The sequence below is a fragment of the Hippoglossus hippoglossus genome, chromosome 3 (genome assembly GCF_009819705.1).
Source record: "Hippoglossus hippoglossus isolate fHipHip1 chromosome 3, fHipHip1.pri, whole genome shotgun sequence".
In the NCBI taxonomy this organism is placed as follows: domain Eukaryota; kingdom Metazoa; phylum Chordata; class Actinopteri; order Pleuronectiformes; family Pleuronectidae; genus Hippoglossus; species Hippoglossus hippoglossus.
In genome coordinates, this window is record NC_047153.1 from 17786158 (window position 1) to 17812049 (window position 25892).

Here is a 25892-nt window from a genome sequence, read left to right on the forward strand (position 1 = left end):
GGCAGCTAAGAGAATGAAATAGTATCAGTGCAGCTCTTACTGAACGATGAGATGAGGCTGGGGGCAAAGAAGGAGAAGCGAGATGAAAGATAAAATTGATATTGTACACACAGGAAATAATAAATAAATAATAATACAAACCTTTGAGAGCCCATCCTTCATGTTAACCTGGATAAAAAACTGTGTATAGTATAACACCAACAAATTTAGCAGCAGCTACTCTTGGAATTAGGTGTTAGACTAAAGTGAGACTAGCAGAAATAACCAGAGAAATTTTTTCAGGAGCAACAAAATATTTATTTGTAAAAAATATACAGTATAAATGTGTCCTATCAGAAAGATAAGCGAGCTACCATACATTCCGTCAGTGAACTTTATTTACATATAATAAAAACATAGCTGTTTATCAACTTCCCCACTTTGTAGCTTAAATGTAAAAAAAAAAAACTATGTTCTTATTTTACATATTTTAAAATGTACAATAATAACATAACAACATACTGCCTCCAAATTGGGATGAATGAACATTATGAGGTTCAAACCAGAGGTGGTTATTATCCGTCTGTTGTATTTTATTGCATTAGCGTACATGTTACTGTACATATGCACCTAATTAACTAATAACTGTTTACTCTAGTTTATAGTATGAACCACCAGGGGCTTGTTGTTACGCTTTCAATATCTTGCAAAATAAAAAGGACTAGAAAAGAAAAGAAACATTGGATATAAATTTGATCTTTGAAATATAAGGCAAAACCTTTTGTTGAGGTTATTATTGATTTTTTTTTTTTTTTTTTAAATGAACGTGAACTAGTTCATTTTTGGAATCGTGAACTTAGTTCAAAATTGTAAAAATTTAACTATGAACGTGAACAAGTTCATTTTCATCTGCATGAACTGAACTTTGAACTAGTTCATTTTAACTCCTTTCAACTGAAAGGCTCATTGTCTTTTGGTCTCTTCAGTCCTCAAACTCTGCAGTGTAAAGCACCTGCTGGAATTTCATCCGCACCTCCATTCTCTTTTTAATGGTAAGCCTCTTCAGTGAGGGCAGGAGGCTGAGCAGGAACAGTTCGTCTTCATCTCTGACGTTGGTGAGGGCATCTGCAGAACTGATCTCAGTTTCTGTGTTGGCTTGCCTCTTACGGTTAAGACAGACCAGCTCCTGGCAGTTGGTTGGACAGGCCTCCACTAGAGAGAAGCTGGTACTGATGGCAGACAGGGGTGTGTGCTGCTCCTTCACTTTATCACGCACTCTCTCCAGGTCATCACCACTCCCAGCTACCTGTTTGGTATGGAAACATCATACAGCATCAATGCAGACAACAACACAACAAGCAAATCAGTCCCTTATACAACCTACACTGCACATGGGAACCTAACAGATTTGATTTGACAGGATTTATACTTCCATGCATGTTTACAGTACTTGTTGCAGATGTAAAACATGTGTTTGATTCTGATTTTACTGTGAGACTTCGATTTATGTTTAGATGCAATTTCATATTTTGATTTGGCTGAGTGCAAGGGATAATACTGTCTCCTATAGTGTTAAACAGCCAATCAAAACGCTCAAGACAAAGAAGAAAATTTGATTGATTTTGTAGTTGTTTTTTTTAAGAAACAATGATAAAAGGGGTCTGATTGGTGTAATTTTGTTTTTTATTTTGAAATCTGAAGCCGGATGTTTCGCTTTGGAAAGCTACCGTTAGATTCTCCCGCAGATATAAGAGAAGTCGTGTATGTAGATTATAGACAGAATCTAACGGGCTACAGCTGACGTGTAGTCAACAGTAGTTGTGTTTCCAGAGGAACAACCACACTGACAGTTTGTAACGTGCCCAGTTGACTGTGTAGTAAACACGTGCTGGATGAAGTGCTCGCAGACGGCAGCTCGCCTCACTCTCTTCTCGCCGGCTGCTTCCTCTCGAGGCTTCACGAAGTCGCTCAGCCAGAGCAGCTGGTGCAGCAGCGCCGGGGCGGGCCGCTCCACCGCACCGTTCTCCTCTTCGTCCAGCAGGGGGCAGTTTCTCCTGGTCATTCGCTTCTTCGCTTTGCAGAACTTGTCGCGCAGATTCTTCCACTTGATCCTCACCTCGTACTCGGGCCTCCCCATGGCGCCCGCGACCTCCCCCCAGGACTCATGGCCCTTCACCGCGTCCTTGTAGTCCTGCCGGGACTGGTCGTACAGATTCGGACGCTCATGCACGAGCTCCGCCAGCCTCCTCTCCACCGCGTTCATTCTCCCAGTGTCTTCCGTCCTCAGCGAAGTCTGTTCGCCCGCTCACCACGACCCTGCTTTGTTTGGGCAGAAGGAAACACAAGCTCTACACCTTCAAAATAAAGTTTATATACATATATCTATATATATATCTATATATATGAATGTATAAAACTTTTTTTTCATACATAACATTTTCTTATGGTATATTAAGTGTATACTATTTCCATCATTGATGGTTGATTGATGATTAGGGATAGTTCACCCCAAAATTAAAATCCACTCATTGTCTACTCACCACTATGCAGATGGGGGTGTGGGTGAAACAAAACATAAAATGCCTCCATACTGCTCTTGTGGTGTCATCCAAGTGTCCATAAGCCCAGACATTCAAATTTGACTACAAACAAGGTAATTTATACCAAGTTTTAAGCCTTAATGTCCTCTGATATTCTCCCCTGTAGCCACATTGCCTGTAGATGGCACTGTACTGCATTTAATGTTTTTTTACGTTTGAAGAATCGGTCACCATTTACTTCAATTGTATTGTATTTGGCTGCAACACTGTTTACATTTGGGACTCCAAAAGTGTTTTGTGGACACTTCACCAGCCCCTCCTTTGGCATAGTGGTGAGTAGATAATGAGTGAATTTCCATTTTTGTGTGACCTATCCCTTTAAAGCAGGTGCAGCAGCACATGGATTTAGAGTTTTGTGGTTAATATAGTAAAAAAAGAGATACACACAAAACCAGATGAATAACAGAGGTTATGTACTGTACTACAGGTATTTGACCACTAGATGATGGAATAACTCCACATTGATTGCTTCTCAGCAGGTATGAAACCTGTATGTGCAAAACCTAATGAATATTATAATAAAATCATATCATGTCAGTAAAGGAGGCAAAACTGTAGTTGAGACACTTTTATTTTGTTTATTCGTATTGTCTTAGAATGAATGTGTTTGTATTTTGTTGACTGACTGAATAACTTAAAGTTACAATCAAATAATTATACATTTCTCCACCTATTATTCAGATTGAGGTCAGGAGGAGGATTTTACAATGATGCATTTGTGAAATCTTTGGATCATGTAACACAAACTGATTGAATTGATGGCTCGAGCACGAGCACACACACACACACACACACACACACACACACACACACACACACACACACACACACACACAGGTGCATGGTCTTTTAGTACAGATTTTGCAACTAAAAGTGGCATTTAAAACCGGTACATATAAACCTTGTACATGTTGTTTCCTAGGTAACCCAAGGTGACGTGTCATTAGAGAGAGACACTTACAAACAGTCTCGTCAGGGTTTGGATGAGATGTACAACGAGGCTCAGACACACACACACATACACACACACACACACACACACACACACACACACACAAACCCACAGGTCATAATAAAATCAATTATGATACTGACATTCTGCTAGCTTCCAGGGTGTGTGATATTTGATGAATAGTAATTTTACACAACACAGTCGAGATCATGACATTGGTCGTAAGGGAAAATGTTCGTTGGACACATCCAGTTCTGATCAAAAATCCCAGGGAGGAAATCGTCTGCCTCCTATAAACTGAATGTTGCAGCAGAAACACAGATTTATATCTTTTAAAAAATATTATCTTGGAGTTTCTTTTGGGGGTTTTAATAGTAAAAATGACCAGATTATTATTTCCCACAGAACTGTGCACTTACAAACAAAAAATTTAAAAAATTCACATCCGGTGAAAAAGTTTAGCATCACAGGTGATCAGTTGAAACAGCACACTAATGTCACTGAGAATCATTATTTCGAGATAGTCATTGATCGTAAAGTCCAAATACGTCTTTTTGAGGCTGTGTGGTTGAAGGACAGCACCAACTGCCAGGTACCTCACGTTACTGCAATTGTGGGAAAGTGGTTTCTACCTACATTGTGGTTCCCACTGGCGTTAAAAGTACAACCAGTGTCCATTTGTTGCATGTTGGGCAATAAGACTACAAAAAAAGACCAGTAGTAGGATTCTGGTATGTTTGACATTCGAAATGCACCATTTATTCATTTGTGTTTTATTTCTTCCTCTTCTTCTTCTTTCTTTCCACACTGGATATACCATTATGGCTGTGCAGGGTAAGAAATACAAAGTTGCAAATGCAACAGATTCCATTGTTACAGAATTTAAAATTCAGACTTTCTGAATTGGAATTAAAAAATATATATATATTTAAAATACGTTTAACTTTTTTTATGGAGTTACCAACTTTTCTTCACATAGTAGTGACTGGCAGTATGATAATAACTCTGACAAACTAAACTAGACTGGCAGTCGGTAGAGTACATGCCTCTGCCAAGGCCCAAAGGTCCAAACAAACTGCACCAAATTACACACACTTTGCGTCATCTTACAAACTAACAAACAAAGCAACCAACAAACAGGGGTGAAAACATAACCTCCTTAGCGAAGGTATTAAGCCTGTTCACATGTAACAGAAAACTGCAACTGCTGAAGATAGAAAACAAAAACAAACTAAACCATGTGCACATTCAAGGGTCAAGGAGGGAAGTATTTGACTTCCACTGGAAACTCTGAGGCAGGCACCTGTGAGTGGGAAAGACTAGTTACACCTTTATAATCACATGAACTAATAATACACACTAATACCACACAAATATACTCAAACATCTCCTTGTGTGACTCACTCGGACTGTAGCAGCTCATTATTTCACAGCCGGTTGGTACATAAACATCCTGATGACACTTACAGGAAGGGATATTACACTGTAATTGCTAACATGAGTTGCTGCCTAGATCACACTACACAGAATGTGCTGTTATTGTTAAAATGAGCCCCTGCTGCTCTGACTGGGTGTGTTCTTTGGTTGAATAGAAACACCAGAGTAACCGCTGTGGGGTGATGTGGCTTCCAGTCACAGAGGCTGGTTTGCTTTCCGAGGCAAAGGAAGGGGGTCTGCACCTTCACCTTATTTCAATTCTGCAAATGTGGGGGAAGTTGATGGGAGCACAAGGCATCTTTTTAAAATAACTTTGTGAGGGTCATTGGGCCGATGCATCGCTGCAGGATCCTGCGAGGACTGAGTGTAACTCTGCAGAGATGCCTGCCACACCTATGGTGAAACATAAAGTGGAGCCTGGTGAGGCATGATGTAATGTAGCAGAGCTTCAACAGACATCATTTCAGAGCCCACTGAAACTCCAGCATGTATGTCATTAAAAGTAAATCCCAAGCATTTCTGAACAGGCCACAGAACAGGTTACATCGTTTAATTGTATGATGCAGTACACCTTAATGGGAGCATCGGCATTTGCTGTGTGACTTATTAAAGAATAATCTGGATGAGGAGAGACAAAGGAGAAGGAGCGTGGACACTGAGGAAAGAAAACAAGTGAGGGAAGGAGAGAGAGAAAGAGGGGGTTGATGACATATCAGAAGAAAGTACGTAAAAGCAGGTGTAGACAAAGAGACTCTAATAAATATGGCATTATATGACAATCATGACGTTCAATCCCATTTTTATTGCATCAAATAACTAATTAAAACCAAATTTAACAGAATCCATGAACTCTTAAACAAACATCAGTGTGATAAGACCTACCTAAAATGAAGAAAAACATCTTTGAGACTTATTTGTTGTGAATTTTGACTTTTAGTTTAATCAATGTCCCATCTGCTGACATGGAGCAGGCTTGATTTATGACCTGTACTGCATGCAGCCACCAGGAGGCGAGGTGATTTGGCTGTTCCCTCAATTGAAGCCAAAGCATCTCAATTTGGCCAGAATTGATCAAACCTCCAATCTTTGTCAAAATTAAAAACCAAGCTCCGTTCCAAGCTCTGTCAGATTTGTGTCCCTGGATTAGCTTTCATGGCCTTTTGATGTTGGAGATTCTAATGCGCCATTATCCTGTGTGTGACAGATCAGTGTCAAGTCCACTGTGTCACATTTATTGCTGAGCTGGACCCAAATGCAGACACACAAAAAAACAGGAAGTGCAGCCAAAATACTACAGTCAGCAGACAGGCAAGTGGAACTCCGGAAACCCCAAAAACTAAAACTCAAGTAAAAAAACACACAAAATGACCAATGAGACAGGGGAGCACAGGGACTAACTGTGCATTCACATGCTCCTCAAAAGGTCCCAGTTCCCGAGTTGTGAAGTCGCTCAGACATGGCATTTGAGGAAGAGCAACGTGGCTGGAAAGCAATAGTTTGCCCTGCAGAGGTTTGCTGCAGGGGTTTCCTTGCAACATCCACTATCAGGTTGCTGAAAGATCTTGGCTCCATGGACAAGCCCTGCGCCAGACCATAAAAGAAACATCAGACACTGCAGAACGATGCAGCCAATGGCTCTGGATCAGGAGGAAAGATCCAAAATGATCCTCAAGATGCTAGGGACATGCACCCAGGTCTGATCAACCTGTGGTGGGCCTGCCTTAGAAGAGGGTGTCTTGTGATTCAAAGGCTGAAACACCTGAAGACACTAAGGTATACAACTAAAGATATGTCCCTAACATCCGCTGGTGGTCACGTAGATCCGATAACATCAACTGGCGTAGGGATTAATTAGTGTGGTAGAACGTACAAGGGATATTCAACATTTTGTCCTATATTCTAAGAAAAAAACATGTGTCAATCATAAAAACGTCTTCAATTAATTGACTAAAAAAATGTCTGTAAATTGTATTGACTAAAAATGTTGTTAGGCGCTTATTAGAGATGGACCTATAGTTTGCTAAGGACAAAAGTGTTTTTTTAAACTCTTAAAATTTGAGTGGTATTTTCTGACTGATGTTCCCACTTCCCAGCACCATGTCACGCAACTGCAAGGCTCTGTTTGTCTTTAGCATAGCCCAAGTGCATTCACATGCATACTCACACACACACTCTCACACATACACACTTACACACACACACACACACATGTCCCATACATAAGCGCTGCCTCCATTCACTTATGTAACAAGGATTAGGTGTCACTATTTCATGGCCTCAGCAGTCAAAACTTTGTGAGCTATTTTTAACCCTGTACCCAAATATAATATCAACAGGCGCTTTCCGTGATTAACGGCCATCGCTGCTCACGTTGACAAGTCCTCCTATCACTGATATTCACTGCATGGGCCTCTCACAACACCAACAGCCATTGTCACTTTGCAGACGAATCTGAGGGCGAAACCAAAGTTTCGTTGCCAAACAGACTATTTTAAGCCTGTAAATGAATCTGTTTTCAGTTAAGCTGTAGTCTGTAGTCTATCACTAGTCCATGTTATTCAATGAATACAACCACGCTTAACATTAGAAAGGGGTAATATTCTCAACGTGAGAAGTTAGGTGTATGTCATGGTTGCCATTCAAGTTAGAGCACTGCAGCTAGTTGAGGACTGATGGATGCATGTTGACAACAAAACAATAATTAAAATATTAAATATTAAAATGTCTCTTTACTATGTCTATCTGTGAACTCTGAGCTATAACAAAAGTACAAAAAAACTACAAAGTTTGATCACACAAGGAGAGTTGAGAGCAGAGCCAGATGGAGAGTACAGAGATGGGTGAAGTGCAAGGGACAAAAGTTTTGCACCTGCAATGCACACACACACACACACACACACACACACACACACACACACACACACACACACACACACACACACACACACACACACACACACACTCACACACACACACACACAGACACATACTTTCACACAGAAGACAGTCACACAAAGGATAGTTGCTCCATACTATGAGTTTGTTTGAAGTAGTTGCTGTCACATTCCGCAAGCTAATTCTTCTCAGATTGAGATCATTACAACTGGAAAACAAGAGGAGGCACTAAATCTGGTACAGTGACTTCACACACGCACACACACACACACAGAAGGCAGTTCCGCTTCAAGGGCGTCTAATTGCAGGCTTGTGTCCAGTCAGGACATGATGTCCCGAGGACCCCGGGGTCATTTATCCACAGGTATCTGAGGGGGCACCACACTGTCAGGACCAATCACCTGATAGAGCAACTGTACTGCTTGAATACACCCACATACACGTTTATATACAGTACACAAACTACACACACATACAGTGTAGGGCTAGCACACACGTTCACACAAATACACACACACTCAAGTAATCACCCACACATACAAAGTCATGTACAGGTGCACTAGCAGGGGATTTAATAATGTTGGAAAAGTCTATACCAGAAGTGACAATTAAAATGTTCAGGTTGTCATGGTGATAAGAATAAAGTTGAGTTTGACCTATTTACTTCCCATAAATATGCCTTTTAAGACACATCAAGTGTCAAACTTTCCTCTTTCGAATTTTGTGTCATAATTTTACATTTTCACTTTCCTCTACGTCCCTCTGGTGTCCGAACACAAAGAGGAGCTCACTTTTCACAGCTCTATCTGAACTCCAACTTTAGAATAAAATGGTTTCTCTGTCTATTAAAGTATGATGCACTGCAAATAAGATTTCATTTCATGACTGGAAAGTAAAGTCAACCTTTCCGATGAAGAGTACGTGTGTGTAAAGATAGATAGAGTGTGTTTCATAGACAAGAGTGGCTGATAAATGGATATGAATACAGCTGCACACTGTTAAATCCATCTTTGTTCAGGTTTCCATGATACAGCAGGCTTCATAAAACTAACAACATTTATTATAATAATACAGTTTCAAAGGGCATCTTGTTGTCAGATCAGTAGAGCACAAGTTGTTAAATGAGTTTTTAGTGAAACAAGATTTCATGAGATTGTTAGATCTATTTTTACCCTTCAGACGGACGGACAGTAACAAACGATGTGAAAATAAGCTCAGATGAGAGAGCTATATTTGGTCACTGCTGTGTAAACTGACTACGTATCAGCATCATTGATGATAATACACCAGACTGAGTGCTACATTAAGCAATCACTTTCTAAATGAGCTGCTGATATACAGACACAACTGAAATGATATTTCTATTCAGTGTCAGTCGTCTGTACTTTGTCACTCAGAGGACCACGCTGTCGAGTAGACTAAATCATCTGAAGAAGAGAAAAAAATGGGACACGGTATGGATCGGGGGGGAGATCTAAATATGGAAATATGCTCATGCTAGATTCATTTGATGGGACAAAAAGTAATGAAATAAAAACAATTACACAGTGAGTTTACATGAGAGATTAGTGTTTCCTGGACATTTGATCTGAAGTTAATTGAATCACTAGGCAGGCGATTGAAGGGAGCTGCAGAAACCAGGTGCATCAAAAACACCCTGGGCATGAAATAAACCGGGAAAAAAAAGGAAAATTGGTGGGGAAAACTGTCAAATCAATCAATCAATCATCAATCAAATTTTATTTGTATAGCCCATATTCACAAATCACAATTTTTCTCATAGCTCTTCACAAGGTGCGACATCCACTGCACTTAACCGCCAGTAAGGAAAAACTATACCAAAAAAAACCTAGTAACTGGTGAAATAATGTAGAAACCCCAGAAGGAGCCACGTGAGGGATTCATCTCCCAGGACAGACAGAAGTGCAATAGATGCCACGTGTAACTGAACACATCAACAAAACAACAGTATTTTCAACATTGATTTGAAGAGGCCAATGAATGAATGAAGAATAGCTTAGCAGACAGGTGATTGGTCAGGTGACAGAAAGGGCTGGACAGCTTCTTGAATACAACCATTTGAAATGTATCCAATAGATACAGTATGTCACATATAGGTTCATCTTTATTTATACTCAATATGTGGTTTCAGCTGTTAATTTCATAAAGTACCTGAATCCTGTGTGCGTGTTTATTTGCTCTAATGTGAATGGGTGAACAGCAAAACTGATTTGAGAGGTCATCTAGACTGGAAAAGCGCTACATGAATGCACATAATTTACAGACCATTTTGGAAATACTAAGAGGCCAGTTCATTCTGGGTAAGATGTGCCTCTGGAGAGGACATCAGTGCATGTTTGTCTGGAGGTGACAACCACAACTTAGAGTATACATTTCTGTGTTCTTTAGTGAGGCTAATTTTAGCAGTATGTGCTTAACATTAATATTTGAAGGCAGCAAACAAGCAAAAAAAACACTTTAGCAGAGAGAAGGGACATCAGCACCAAAATATCGGTTAGTGGAATAAACGGCACTCCGTAAACATCTAATGCTTCTTATCAAGTATTTAGCTTGAACTATAGAGTTTTGTATTCAAGAAGCTTTTCAGCATCATTGTGACAGATTGAGACTTGAGATGGTGACAGTGAGATTCATGACAGGAAGCTTGTGTCATGGTCCGAGGCAAAAATCAGCCCCTTTGGTTTGAATCACACAATTAATCGATACTGTGACTTCAGCATATAGTGGAGGTGATTATCAGTTCTTTCAATTCTTATGAGCTAAGAGGTCACATTATTGTTCAAATACACTTGTCAGTTTAAATTAAGTTTATTTCAATGTTTAACTATCTTCTGCAAGCACTGAATGGGATTAACAGTTCAGCATCAATAAATCTAAACCTATGATACCTACATAAAATCTGACAGATCATAAAATGTTCAGGCATCATTCAGCTCACACTGACCTGCAGCTGCTGCACCATGTGAGACAACAGGGACCCATCTCCTCGTCTGGTCTGCATGTCTGCCCACAGTGAGCTGCAGGCGTGTGGACAGATTTAGACAAGTGAAGTGAGACCATGACTCTCTAAGTACATCAAAACACAACAAAGTGCACATAAATGCACTTACATGCAACACACATCATCATAGACATGCAAACTGTGCATGTTAGTGAGAAAACATGGATACAAAACACCCACACTCTCTCAGTCAGACATGGAAAGCCACCCAGAATCTATCTATATTTAGCTGTACAAATAGGCGTGTAATTAATGTTTAGACGTTGAAGTCATGAGTTGGAAACACGAACATTTAAACTACCGTTAATTTCTCATCAGGGGCCGAGAGACAGAGAGAGGGAGGAGGGAGAGGAATGGAGAGTTTGAGAGGAGGAGAGGAAAGAGAAAGAAAGAAATCGAGCATGACAGATGGATGATACATAGTCCTCACCACTGATCGGTCATTTGAAAGGTGACCACAGAGAGTATAGCTGAAAATTAAATACTTTATCCTGGTAGTCGAGCTGTTAAGTTTCAAGTAACCATGTAAGAATATTTGAATCTGCTAAGGAGTTTATGTTTTAGTCTGCATTTGTTTTGCTGTTACTTAGCCGTATTTTGCAAAAACAACTGAACAGTGCCCCTCTTAAAATAAAAATAAAACCTTTATACTATACAGTACATGCTGATGCGTACTGTAGTTAATAAATATATTTATAAAACCACTTTTCTATTTTATTATACTCTTTGCCATGTATATCCGTCTCAATCCTGCCTCTATCTACACCTCCAGGGCTTTAATTAGTCTGGGATTCATCCGTCTGATTGTTTCAATCACCAACACACAGCTCTCTGCAGTCTTTACCTCAGGATGCTGCCAGTGTTAGTTTCAATCAGAGGGTGCAGACCAAGCCAGAGACTGACTCCATGCAGATAATTCAACATCTGACACTTGCCATAGTTGAGACTTGATGTGCGGCAATAAGCCTCTATTGATATGTTTTTGAAAAATCAATGGTCTATTTCTGCATATTTGATCACTTCAGTGTGTTCAGACAACTGATTCACTCCCCTCACATTCTCGCTTGTCTCCTTTCTTGGTGAGGGAGACTAATGAACATCTGAGCTAAATGAATGACTGACTGGCTGACTGGTTAAATAATGCCCCCCCCCGTACTGCGTACTTCAATATCCTCGAGCAAATAGGATGTCTTGGATAGCAGAGAATGAGTGTGATAATAAATCAGCTTTGTGTTCACGCTGAGTTTCCATGACCTATATTGGTTAAATATTACAGTAAGAGAACATTTCCACTTCATAAATCCCATGCTACAGTATAAACACACTGGACCATCTATGGGTTATGTTATTGTCTAGTGGAAAGAACAGCAAGACAATGTCTCCAATACATTCTCACCAAAACAAACAAAGCCCTAGAAAGTCACTCAGTAGAGCTCATACCTCCACTGAGGCCCAACAGTCCCCTAATGAAACCACATTTAAATTCACTAGATCTGCACTAAATTACACACTCTCATAAATACCAGTCCCCTAAACAAGCCTGGTTTTTTAAATCAAGATCCATGAATTATTGTTTGTGTTGTGTTGTTTTGTTAAATGTAAAAAAATTGTCCTATCTTGCAATATTACAGAAAGGGTTTTCTAAAATGTGACTTCTTTTTATTTTTTAATTAAAAGCTGGACAATTGTAACTCTCCTGGCTTGTCATAGATTATCATTCAAATGAAAGGAACTGTCACTCAGTGAGAAGTCATCATCATCATTAAGATGTCACAACCTAAAAAGTTTAGGAACCACTGATCTAGGAGCCCCACCTTTCTCCCTCTGTCTCATCCTACCCTCCTGACTGACATACAGTACAGAGCTAACAGACGTGGGCCACTTCAGGCAATGGTGCTGCACTTCTGGCCTTCTCGTGGCCGTCACAAAATGGATGCGAGCCTACACTGGCCCACTTGTCAAATAACAAATGTGGCCCAAATAATCAGTAATCAGACTTGAGGGGTAAATGAGGAATATGAATCAAATAGCACAAAACAAAATCAGGCCACCTTTGGCACTTGTGGTTGACAAATTGCTTTGGCTTACTCGTGGCACAGATCTGGCAAACAGGAGTGGACCGCCCAAGTGCGTATGTGGGCCGGATATGGGCCAAATGTAGGAAACTCATCTGACTTATCTGAAATAACAGAATGACACTTTGAAGATGTTTTTTGTCTTGGGTATAGTGCGTTCATTTGACATGAATTTGCAGGTGCATTATGGGATAAACTGGGAGAGCGGTAGCCCTGTGGCCTGGCACTTCCCTCTGGTGAATGAACATGCAGTCGAATCACTACACATTTACATGGGTGACTGAAACTCTTGGGGAGGACCTCCCTTGGTTCCCTGATGAGGGGACCACCTCCCCCGCAGAGCTGCACCTCCACCCCTTCCCTCCTGTATCTCCACCCTGTGCCGTGAGCTCAAAAAGCCGGAGCGCAAACGCAGCGCAGTGGATGACAGAGATCTGGAAGAGGAGGAGGACGAGGAGAGGGAAGGAAACAGCAGAAACACGTCTCTCTATCACCTTGACACGTGGGCACTATTAACGCGCAGCATCAGTGTCCGATCAGCAGGACGAGTGTAGAGGAGAGGAGCACGAGTAAAAACACGGAGCGCCTGTTCCTCCCGCCGCCTCAGCCCCGCAGGGAGGAGACACGCAGAGGAGGAAAGATTCCCCCAAACACAGTGAGAGCGTCGGATGAGGAGAAGAGGAGAGCGGAGGGCATCGGATAGGCAACAACAAGGAGTAAGTACACACTTCATGTTTGTATGTGGGACATGGTGTTGAGATGGAGAAAGAACTTGTCCTGAAACTTGTAGATAACTTTTAAAACACTACTGTTCCAACTTAAAATTATCATTATTATTATTATTATTACCTTTATTATGATTATGATGATTATGATTATGATTATGATTATGATTATTGCTCATGCAAGACCACTTCTGCACCTGTCTATGTGTGTTCTGGCCGAGGCTAGAAAATCCTAACCCGCGGATTTTGGGGTCAGGGATCAAGGTTAGGATAAGGGTAAAGTTAGTATAAGGCTAGGGAAAGGTTAGGATAAGGTATGGACAAAGTTAGATTAAGGGAAGGCTAAGGGTATGACAAGGTTAGGAGTTAGGACAGGGTTAGGATAAGGTTAAGATAAGGATAGGACAAGGTTTATACGGCTAGGTTAAGATTAGGATAAATTTAGGATAATGTGAGGATAAAGTTATGATAACGTTAGGATGAGAATAGATTAAGGTAAGGATAAGGTTAGGATAAGATTGGGTTAAGGTTAGATTAAGGTTAGGACAAGGTTAGATTAAGGTCAGGATAAGGCTAGGATAGGGTTAGGATAAGATTGAGTTAAGTCTAGGATAAGGTTAGGATAAGGATGGATTAAGGCTCGGAAAAGGTAAGGATAAGGTTTGGAAAGTAGTGGGTTAGGGTTAGGTTGGGGTAAATCTTGAGGACAATGCAAAGTCCCCAATTAAAGTCTCACCAGAAATCTGACAAAAATGTCAGAGAGTAACTAACTTGAGATTCCTCACATCATTTGCTCAGCATCTTCATTATTTCAAAACTTACCCATCCCCCCAGTTAGTTACCCTTCATTTGGAGAATAATATTTAGTGTTATATTTAATGAATGTAAGGGGAGTAGTGATGCTGAGGATAGATCATTTCATTTAGATGACTAGTAGATAGTGTGTATGATTTGGGCAAAGCCTTTTTTTCACCTCTTTTGTCATCCTAATAATAGGCAAAACATATTGTTTGATTTATGCCTATTGATAAAATTCTCTGAACAGTTTAGGTTTTAAAGTATAGAAAAATGGTGAAAATGTTATGTCCTCTGCCTAAAGGATGCATCCCTTTCATTAATTTTCTCTCCTGTCTGTGTGATCCTGAACAGACCCCACCTCCAGACCCTCCTTTATTCTCTCCACTCCTCCTCGCCGTTGCTCTTTTCTCTCCTTGTCCTCCATTCATCCCCCTGTTCAGTCATCTCACACACACACACATAAACGCACATATTCATATTCAAGCTGTACCGTGGTGTCTGACAGTTGCTTTTATGTTTGAGGCTACATTAATGTGACATCTTATTATTAATTCCTTCCATCACATATAGTGTAGTCTACTCTCATTTCTCATTATAACTAAATAAAAAAATACTGAAGATAGCATTAAAACATAAGGCTATTGCAGGATTATCATCAATATTCTTTATATCACAGTATTTTGTCAATATACAGTATGTATACCATATACTTAATTCCAATAAACAAGATACATGAAAAAGAATCAAGACAACCTGTGTGTCAACACATCTTTAAATACAGAGGATTATATGTTGTGTGTGGACAAACTGAGGTGTATCACATATTGTCTTTGACTGCACATTCATCACATTGGAATTGAATAACAGATCGAAAACTGTCTAGCAAATTATAAAGCAGGTCCTGTCATGCAAAAGTTTCACAGTAACATTTTTACACACTCATTCATGCATAAAAACTGTTCAAAAAACATGGGCAACTTCTTCCCCCCTCTCCTTAAATCTCTGTCTCACCAGAATGATCAGTAAACTCTGTCTACTCTATTCAGCCCGGCTTTCTAATTTCTCTATCTTTCAAACACTGTCACCACATGTGGCAGGTGTATGGCAGTGGTCGCCAACCCGTCGATCGCGATCTACCGGTCGATCTCGCAGTCTGCACTGTCGATCCCCCAACTCTCTGGACTCACTGACTGACGTCGCGCCGCAGATCAGCTGTGTGTCGGTTGTCTGTTTTTCACACGCGCTGTGTGTCTGCTACTGGCGTCTGAGCTGCAGGTTTATCTCCTGCATTTCTTTCAAGAACAAGTTGGTTTATGTACTTAAGTAAATGTCAGGACTCTACGGTATGAAGATGCGCATTTTCCGGTCTGTCGATAACAATCAAAGCCCCGTTGGAACAAATGAGTGGATTCAGAAGGTGAAACGCCGGAGTGCTTTTACTTTGAAACGGGTGCGGAAAGTGTTAGCAGAATAAACAGAGAAGATGATCTTTCACCTGAGTTTTAATGTTTATCTGATGAATTTATGTCACAAACAAACACTTTCTGTATGCCTTTTCAAAATAAAAGCACTCCAGCGTTTCTGTTGATGGAATCCATTCCCTTGTTTAAAAGTTTTTTTTTATTGTGAAATATTTACAGGAGCGGAAGATGCACGGCTTCATACTGTATAGTACTTGTATTTATTTGAGTACAATGGACTACTTTTATTCTGGGCAATAATCATATTTGTGGCCATATTCAAATCAAAGCCTATATGTAACAACATTGTGCTGCAGTAGCAGCTCCTCTGCAGAACATGTTGTGGAACTGAGAAGCTACATAGTTGTAAATATGAATTGATATTAATCTGAGTATTGTGCATTGAATAGAAACAGTTGCACAACTGCCCTTCTTTGTGTATATTTATTTCTTGTACATTCAGCCTTTAACAGAAATTGCAAAAACTAATAAATATGACTAAGTGGGTGTTTTGGAAGATATCAGGGTGGTAGATCTCGGCTTACGTTTGGAATTAAAAAGGGATCTTGGGCTCGAAAAGGTTGGTGATCACTGCCCTACACTAAAGATGAACACAACTCGTGTGCCCCTCTTCCTCTTTCTTCTTGCTTTCAGCATACCTTTTATTCTCAACTACATGCTGTATCTTATAAAAGCAGACACACACACACACACACAGTACACACCCAAGCATTGCTGCGTAACGGGAGAGAGGGGCCTGAGGACTAAACACTCGAGCTTGATTCAGATGCCTTTTAAAGGACTTGTTGGTGATTTATTTATAAGGACTTCTAAATATGTGGATTGCAGCAGGTCAGCAGAGAGAGGGTGGGGAGAGAAGTGTAGGAAAAAAATGTTCAATCGTGTTTTTTTTCTCCTCCTGACAGTGGCAGCTCCAGACTTATTGGACCCTAAATCTGCCACTCACAACACCAAGCCCCGCCTCTCCTTCTCCACAAAGCCAATCACACTGACTCCCCGGGAGGAGAGTGAGGTGAGAGAAAAACGAAAGAAGTCCTGACTTTAAAAGTAATTTTATTTTTTCACAAGCTACACAATTCACAGTGTTGGACGGGGGATTTTTAGCATCAGTGATTATTTTAGGATGCCGCTTGTATGGATGCGGGTTGATTGATCAGTTGAATTGTTGTAGGTGGTTTCCACAGTCATGAAATGGAAGACGGTGACAGCCATCTTTCTTTTGGTGGTTCTGTACCTGGTAATGGGAGCAGCCATCTTCAGAGCTCTGGAGCAGCCTCACGAGAGGTAGGCGGGATGAATATGTATGTTGTCTGTCTGCCTCACTGCCAGAGGAGCCCCCTCCCCTCTACCCATCCATCCATCCACCACTCACGCTCCTGTTATTGACATTCTCTCTACTAGCTGTAAAATGCTCACTCCTATCAGGAATTTCCACTGAAAACTGCAGGTTTTAAGCCCCATTTAAAAAGTGCAGTGCGAATCCTTTGGTACTGAACCATTGTTGACTTATTTTTTCTTTTATTGTGAAATATTGAGAATGTTCTCATTATTTAGGTTAACCTATTCACTGCAAATTTATTTTTAAATGCAAATTCCATTGTTTAAAACTGAGTCCCCTGTGGTGAAGCTACTGAATTATGCTCATCTATCACTTAATATGGAAAAAATATTAGTCTTCAACACTTCATAGATCATTGATCATATAATTTCTAAACAAAAATAAATAAATTGCTCTCTGGTATAAAGAGTTGCTGTTGCAACTTGTGAACATCGATCAGTAATAGGTCTGAATATAACATGCGGAGTTCCCCAGGGTTCAATAATTGGGCCTGTATAATTCAGTCCTTATACTTGCAGGACAATAAGATTTTACAACACAGCTTTGCCAATGACATCTAAACACACTTATTGAATAACACAACGCTGTAGACGTGTTAGTTGTGGACACCAGTGGATGCGACAAAACATCCTAATTCTACAGTTTAGAATATACATATTTTGACAGTTACACCGTTTTGGTATAGATTCAGAGCTTTAGTCTATTCAATTTGAAATAAAATAACTGATACTACATTAAAGTGCCAAGTCTCTGCTTTAAAGTGAGTAGGTATAAATCCATATAGAAAAATTGTATGGGAGATATAGGCCTTTAAACATGTCGTGCCCAAAACTAACTGGACAGCTAAACATGAAATCAAACAAAATTATCATATTTAATAATATGTTGTCTATGAGTACCTGAACTCTCTGACCCACAAACACCAGCAGACGATCTTTCTGCCCAAATACTTACAGTCTGAACTGTATTAAGTACCACTGTGGAGAGACGAGGCCCAAGTACATATTGTTATAATTAAACTTCTATAACAAACCATTACACTCTGTTCAGGAAATATGAATTTAATTTGACTTCTGATTACACTCTTTTCAGACCAATCAATCCCTCTCTCTCTCCTCTCTCTCCCAGTGCCCAGCGTTTGGCCATCCTGTCCCAGAAGCTGGAGTTCCTGTCCAGTCACTCCTGTGTGAACCAGAGCCAGCTGGAGGAGCTGGTGAAGGTGAGGCCGCCTTTACCTTTGAGGACTAATGAGAGACTAAAGACATGTACTGTGGACTTCTATCACCCCATAGTATCTCCTTAAACACACAGTGTTGTGACTGAGCTCGCACAGCTGCAGAGGTTTCAGCACCATGGCCAGTTCCCACAGCATCACTTTACATGTGTGGAAGTTGTCTCTGCAGTTCACCTATTGTTATTTCTGTTTCCCGCTCTGAACCAGTAACCCTACCTGGGACTCACCTGCAGTAGATTTCATATTTTTTCCTTCTCCACAGTCGTCCCAAGTTTTATAAATTTCCATCTTTTATTCATTAGAAAGGCAAGTACACAAACACACATTTCTGCCTGTGCCACAACAAGAAACATATGTCTCAAAAGCACTTGCTTCAGTGTTTGAGGATTGAATTATTTACAGCAGCAAGAAAGGAACACAATATTTGTTCTTTTAAGCAGAAGGAAGGTAACAGCTGTTTTGAACACCAATCTCACTTTCTTTCTCTCCTTCCAGCAAGTTGTGTCTGCAATCCGTTCAGGAGTAAACCCTGCAGGAGTCCTGACCAACCACAGCAGCCTATGGGACCTGAACTCTGCCTTCTTCTTTGCTGGGACTGTCATCACAACAATTGGTAGAACACCCACACACATACACTGTGATCAAATGTACACATTGTTCATCACACTCTCTTTAGTCTCTGCACATGATGTTCATGTCTTTCTGTACAACATCCATCCATCCTTACTTCACTGAAGGCCATTAAGATCGACATGATTATGTCAGTAGGTTTGACTTTGATTCAAAGATCAGATTGAACATAAATGAAAAACACCACAAACTAGCAAACTAAATATAAACTAGGTCAGAAAACTGGTCAGTACAAACTGCCATACATTAAAGAATTAAATATCATGTTAACACATGCAAAGGAGTTGATTCAAAGTTTACATGTTGCCTTGTTGTATATGAAGATTTAGGATGCAGTAACTCCTTCTTTTTCTGTGTTAAAAATAAATAGATTACCATGTCGCTGTTGTAACTTCACTAGAGTCATAGACACATGAGTCAGTCCAGACTCTGAATTAAAAGGCATTTGATACAGATAGTGAAACACAAAAATAGGCCAAATCTCCACTGTCCTTGTCTTCAGCTGTAAGGTCAGTGGTCATGTATTTCCCTGTCTCAGTGTCTTCCCTCCATCTCTGCAGGTTTTGGAAACATCTCTCCTCACACAGAGGGTGGAAGAATATTCTGCATCGTCTACGCGTTGCTAGGAATCCCTCTGTTCGGCTTTCTTTTGGCTGGTGTAGGAGATCAGCTCGGCACCATATTTGGCAAGGGCATTGCCAGAGTGGAGAAAATGTTTGTGGTGAGTCTGGAGTCACATACACAGTCATGTAAACCCTGAACACACACACACACACACACACACACACACACACACACACACACACACACACACACACACACACACACACACACACACACACACACACACACACACTGGTATGGGTGGACATGCACTTACAGTTACCTCTGAAACACATACCGGAGAGTTCAGACTGCAGCTTCGGATACAGTAGGTACACCTTAATAATTCACATCAAAGCACTCGACAATATCCTCACACACCAGCTCTTTTAGTTTGCACTTATATAAGACCTACAACTGGTTTAACAACTGTTCACAGATTTTACAAAACCACGTGGTGATGGTGGATGATATGGATTAAATCCTATAGTGTAATATATGGAACTTAGACAGATATATTGTGATGTAGTTCATTTTCTGCAACTGATCATAGATAAATAAATATGAAAGAGCTTCAACACATTGTATTGTACAACTTGTATTGGTCTAATACATTAACAGATATAGTGATTTTTGATGACAAAGAAACACATTGACAAACTTCTCTCATTTCATGGTATCTATATAATTGTCCTCAAGTTAGCACATTTGCCATTAACCTCTACTAGCATGGAACACTGAGTATAAATGGCAGAGCTAATTAAGGTAGTGTATCTCAAATATATGTAATTTTCTATATTTGAAGAGTTTATCAATGACAGACACTGCAGTGACATTATTTGTTCTTTAGAATGGGTAAGCCCTAAGGGATTTAGACCTTAAAGATATAGCTTCAGTGATAAACGCTACGTGTAAATAATCACACACAAGTAAGTGTGTGTGTGTGTGTGTGTGTGTGTGTGTGTGTGTGTGTGTGTGTGTGTGTGTGTGTGTGTGTGTGTGTGTGTGTGTGTGTGTGTGTGTGTGTGTGTGTGTTTGAAATCCTTATTGCTCTGTGCAATTTGTGTGAGACTGCAGCATTATCCTAAATGAATACTGTGAACGTCTTCTCTACTGCACCCAAAGGATCCATTTGCAGAATAATGTTATTACATCTAACAGCATCTGATGCTGTTTTACCATTTCACTTCAAAAACAATGTGGGGCATCTGTTAATGTTGGCCCTCCAATTGCTAATGGATGTATAACAATAGAATGACACTCAGTAGAGCACATACCTTCTTAAATTGAAACTGCACACTCATAGACTTCAGTTCCCTTCATATGCCTGATTTCTTTCATCAAGATGCATTAATTCCCAAGAAAATCTGTGAAAATGTCAAAAACCTTCTCTGAAAAGTTCTCCCATCAAGTTTCAGGGTAATCCACTCAGTAGTTTTTGGGTAATTCTGCTAACTAACGGACAGGAGTGAAAACATAACCTCTTTGGCGGAGGTAATTAAATATCTTAGCACAAATATATCCACATTAAATCTGGATTATCTCTCTCAAGCACCTGCTTCCAGCCACACAACAGTTTTAGCATAGAAGCAAGAATTTAAGGTTCACAGTACGGTCCTTAGCATTTGTTCTTCAGATCCAAGAGAATGTGATAAAGACACTAAAAACCAAAAGAATGACAATCTTCATGTATCTTTGCAGTGATAAGATGAAACAAATCTAATGTTGCACAGTCGAAATTCACTGTTATATTTCTCATCGTCTCAGCCGTCCTCTCTCTCTGTGTGTCACCTGCAGCACTGGGACATCAGTCAGACAAAAATCCGGGTTATCTCCACGCTGCTGTTTGTGTTGTTCGGCTGCCTGCTGTTTGTGGCGCTCCCAGCAGCCATCTTTAAATACATCGAGGGTTGGTCTGCGCTGGAGTCCCTTTACTTTGTGGTCGTCACACTGACAACCATTGGATTTGGGGACTTTGTGGCAGGTACAGACACTTTAACCCTGATATAAAGCTCTGTTTCCTTGCATCATACAGATCTGTCTCATCAGGTGTTGATAAACAGCTTCTTCTCTCCGTGTCTAGGTGGCTCAGACATAGAGTACTTAGATTACTATAAACCAGTTGTATGGTTCTGGATTCTGGTGGGACTGGCCTACTTTGCTGCCATCCTCAGCATGATAGGAGACTGGCTCAGGGTCATCTCCAAGAGGACGAAAGAAGAGGTATGACACTGTCCACTCTCATCTGCTCCTTCATTCACTAGCTCTCTGCATATCTGTTCATCAATACATTGTATCTACCTACTAATTCCATTAACGTCCACAAACCGTTCATCTTATCGGCTTCACACATGGCAAGTTTATTATAAATTGCCCGGGGAAGTGTACTGACGGGTTTGGTGCGATTTGAACACACGATACGTTCAATATCAGTAAAGATATGACCAGCGCTCTGTAGCAGTCAGTGGGGACGGGGCAGTGTGCCTTCAGTCTTTGTTGAACATATCTTCTTCTATGTCCTCAGATAAACTACAGCAGTGGTCGGCAACTGGGTGTAACCGCAGGTTGAAATCACTGTCAGATTATTTTCATAATTTGATCATTTTATTTTACAATATCGGACTGAGACACAAACACACAGCAAGAATTTAAGGTTCACAGTATGGCCCTCAGCATTTGTTCTTCAGATCCAAGAGAACGTGATAAAGACACTAAAAACCAAAAGAATGACAATCTTCATGTATTTTTTCAGTGATAAGACGAAACAAATCTAAAGTTGCACAGTTGAAATCCGTCAAGGCAAATACAGAATTCCCATTATCACTTCCTGTGAGCTTTTGTTTTGAAAAGTTTTGAACTTGGGTCTGGAGATTTTGTCGATTGTTAAACAGAAAGCTGTGAAATTGCTGAAAAAATAACACCTGTTCATTAAATCATTTAAACGTGCATATAATCCAAACACATGAGCAGTATTAAAGCAAATTCAGTTTCATTTTATGACTAACATTGAATATAGAATCTTGATTGCAGATAAACCAGGTAGGATGAACACAAAGTTTTCAAACTTCACTCGGCACCACAGACTGTTTATAAAAATCTCTGCACACAACGTCAAGCACACAAACAATAAAAGTGTCAGTATATTGTAGAATATGTGTAAAAGTAGATTTATGTAAAGGAGGAGTCACTAATCAAAAGGAATGATTCAGAAGTAGATTCTGGAGCATTAACAGGACGAGAGAATAGAACATTACAAACAGGCAGGTATAGAACAGGCACTGCAATAGTGTTTCTGTGCTATATGTCTATATCTCCTTGTCTCTTTTCCGTACAACACAGGTTGTACGAGCTACTCCTTTACAGCGCCATGTCCCCGCCTCAACTTTTGCTCCCTGCTTAACTTAATTTTAAATGACAAAACTGTTTTCTAATCTAATTGACTGTCAGCCATCCAAACACATAGTCTGAGGCCATTACTCTGCAAGGGACAAGACATGCAGTGTATATTTAGCAAGGATGTAACGGCTAAAGGCCTGACACAGTGTACCCTATAATTAAACATAATTAGTTTAATTACTGGTTGGCAACAAAAACTGTTAAATGTTGATACATGATGCAGCATAAATACGGATCTTGTAAGGATCAGTAGACCTCATGGGGACCAAAGCCTGGTCCTACTGAGGCAACACATTATCTCTGAGCTCCTGGTTAAGGTTAGAGGTGATATGTGAACCAGGGTTAGTTTGCTTGGCCTGTGGTTATGCTGCGGAGCCACCCGAGAAATATTCCTTGTCCTTAGTGAGTCCCCCTTTAACAGTTCTACAATATACTGACACTTTTTATTGTTTGTGTGCAGAGATTTTTATAAACAGTCTGTGGTGCTGAGTGAAGTTAGAAAACGTTGTGTTCATCCTACCTGGTTTATCAGCAGGATAGATTGTATAGTCAATGTTTTTGATCAACTGAATTTCCTTTATTATTGTTCATAATGTGTTTGTGGTTTATATGTACATTTGAATGATTATGAAACATTTAGTGTCAGTCTCTCACAGACATGTTTTCAGAAAGAAAGACCTGAAGGTTGTGTTGTCTGATTGTGAGTTTGATATAGAACCTGTCCTACTGGCAAAGTGCTGAAAAGTGATTTTCTCAGTTTTATGAAAGCATCTCCTAGCCTCTCATCACAGTAGATACAAATACAAATCTATGAGGTGTAGCAGAGTAAAACTCTTATCAGATTGTGTGGTTGTCTGAAGATTCAGAGGGAGGTGTTTAATTGATTTAAAGTGAGATGTGCTGACAGAATCAAATTAGATGCTGTGTGGCAGCACACTCTGTTCTCGGACATTTTTTGTTATTCAGATACTTCTTCTGTGCGAGGATTTTTTTTGTCTCTGCTGTAACCACCTACTCCGCCAGTAATATACATATGATTGCTGTCTTCTTGTGCACAGTGTGTGTGTGTGTGTGTGTGTGTGTGTGTGTGTGTGTGTGTGTGTGTGTGTGTGTGTGTGTGTGTGTGTGTGTGTGTGTGTGTGTGTGTGCGTCATTGTCCCTATGGTGCACTCTGTGCAATCCTATTCAGCTCATAGCTCAAATATAATTGTACCTGGTCAGTATCATTGTCACTCTCCACCTCTCTCTCTCTCTCTCTCTCTCTCTCTCTCATGTATATTAGTATTTTTTTGCTTTGTCAAACAGAGTCAAGTCGAGTTAGTTGTTATTAATGTTATTATTAATATTATTATTAAGAATTATTTTAATAACCCTTTCTTATACAGAACCACCAAAAAGGACCTTTACAGGTTATTTCTCAAAGATAAACAACAACATGTATTTACATTATCCAATACGTTTACCATTATGTTCATAACATTTTCATTTTGTCACCTTTTAATTGCTTCATATCCACTTTACCTGTGGCTTTATCTGTCTCTGCTATAACATCCTGGGCAAACAACGTATGACGAAGGAAAAACACACTGCTAGCCAGACTCTCAATGGATTGGTGATTTTTCATTGCCGCTTGCTACGTAACATGAAAGATTAATACATTACCTCAACTTGCATCAGGCAGATTTTCATCCCATGATCCCACGCTGTTTCATGACATCATCATGACATTTTCTGTCTTCTTTATTTGTATTTGAGCCACTAACCTGACACCATCACTAAAACAGGATTTGTTTGCAGTTCCAAGAACCAAACCTGTCATCTGTGTTTCCCTCTGTCCTCTCTGCTTACATCTTTCTCTCTTTCTTCTCCCAGGTCGGAGAGATCCGTGCTCATGCTGCAGAGTGGACGGCGAACGTCTCGGCAGAGTTCAAAGAAACCCGTCGTCGTGTCAGCGTCGAGATCTACGACAAGTTCCAGCGCGCAGCCTCAATTAAACGCAAACTGTCCACTGACATGGGATTTAGCCCCACCCCTGAACTCACTCTGCCCAAGAGGACTGTGTCGGTCAATTTCAACGACGAACGGGACAAGAAGGAGAAGGAGGCCGGGCTGCAGGGCCTGATGACGCCTCTGGCCAGAAACGGGGGTTCGCTCATGAACGGTTTGGATCCAGAAAGAGGCGATGGCTCAACCATCGAACACCTCAAGTAGAGAGACGATGGCCAACACTTTTCTAGATCCTTCCAAGACCTTTACATTTGTCAACAGTGCTGAAACCAGATTAGCTTGACCAGATAAACAGTTCATATTAAATCAAGTAAAAAGGATGATATGGCGCTTTGTGACCCCAGGAGCGCGTCTTCACCTCTCTGTAACTGGCTGGAGGGAAAGCTGAACACTCCAGTGGATTTCTGACGACGGGACACTTTCCCCACCTCACCATCCTCGTTACTACACAGAGACAAAGAGCGAGAAGACGAGTGAAGGAGTTGACCTCGTTGAAAACTCACTCAGTCTCTTGGAAAGAACAACAGTGGTTAAAACCTGCTATTTACTGTATATGGTGACCTAATGTAGAAAAGTCAGTAGATTGTCTAAGGTGCCTGGCTGTGGTTTAGGATACATTTTATACTACAAGGCTTTACAACATACGTACATTTATTTCATTTTATTTTTTGAGCATCCTTTTTTTATGTCTGACTGTATAGCAGCAAACACTTTGAGGT

General features: G+C 40.3%; 2 protein-coding genes across 2 annotated transcripts; one reads left to right on the forward strand and one right to left on the reverse strand.

Annotated features, from left to right (window-relative positions):
• Positions 1-778: 778 nt before the first annotated feature.
• On the reverse strand, positions 779-2303 carry LOC117759405. The gene is made up of 2 exons (XM_034581507.1): positions 1904-2303; positions 779-1285 (listed from the first exon to the last, which is right to left on the reverse strand). The coding sequence occupies exons 1-2, from the start codon at positions 2240-2242 to the stop codon at positions 962-964; spliced, it is 663 nt and encodes a 220-aa protein (XP_034437398.1). The 5' UTR covers positions 2243-2303; the 3' UTR covers positions 779-961.
• Positions 2304-13322: 11019 nt separating this feature from the next.
• LOC117757314 (potassium channel subfamily K member 2-like) lies at positions 13323-25377 on the forward strand. Its single transcript, XM_034578335.1, has 9 exons — positions 13323-13676; positions 16870-16976; positions 17136-17248; positions 18432-18522; positions 19033-19150; positions 19728-19888; positions 21568-21754; positions 21854-21993; positions 25039-25377. Coding segments are annotated over exons 1-9 (1257 nt in total). The 5' UTR covers positions 13323-13675.
• The last annotated feature ends 515 nt before the right edge of the window (positions 25378-25892 follow it).

Excerpts from the sequence above, each read along its gene's own strand:
- LOC117759405 (XM_034581507.1), bottom strand. The coding sequence starts at position 2,242 with ATGAACGCGGTGGAGAGGAGGCTGGCGGAGCTCGTGCATGAGCGTCCG. Across the intron at positions 1,286-1,903 it reads AAGCAGCCGGCGAGAAGAGA|GTAGCTGGGAGTGGTGATGA; the intron begins GTGAGGCGAGCT and ends CATACCAAACAG.
- LOC117757314 (XM_034578335.1), top strand. Across the intron at positions 17,249-18,431 it reads CTGGAGCAGCCTCACGAGAG|TGCCCAGCGTTTGGCCATCC; the intron begins GTAGGCGGGATG and ends TCTCTCTCCCAG. Across the intron at positions 19,151-19,727 it reads GACTGTCATCACAACAATTG|GTTTTGGAAACATCTCTCCT; the intron begins GTAGAACACCCA and ends CCATCTCTGCAG.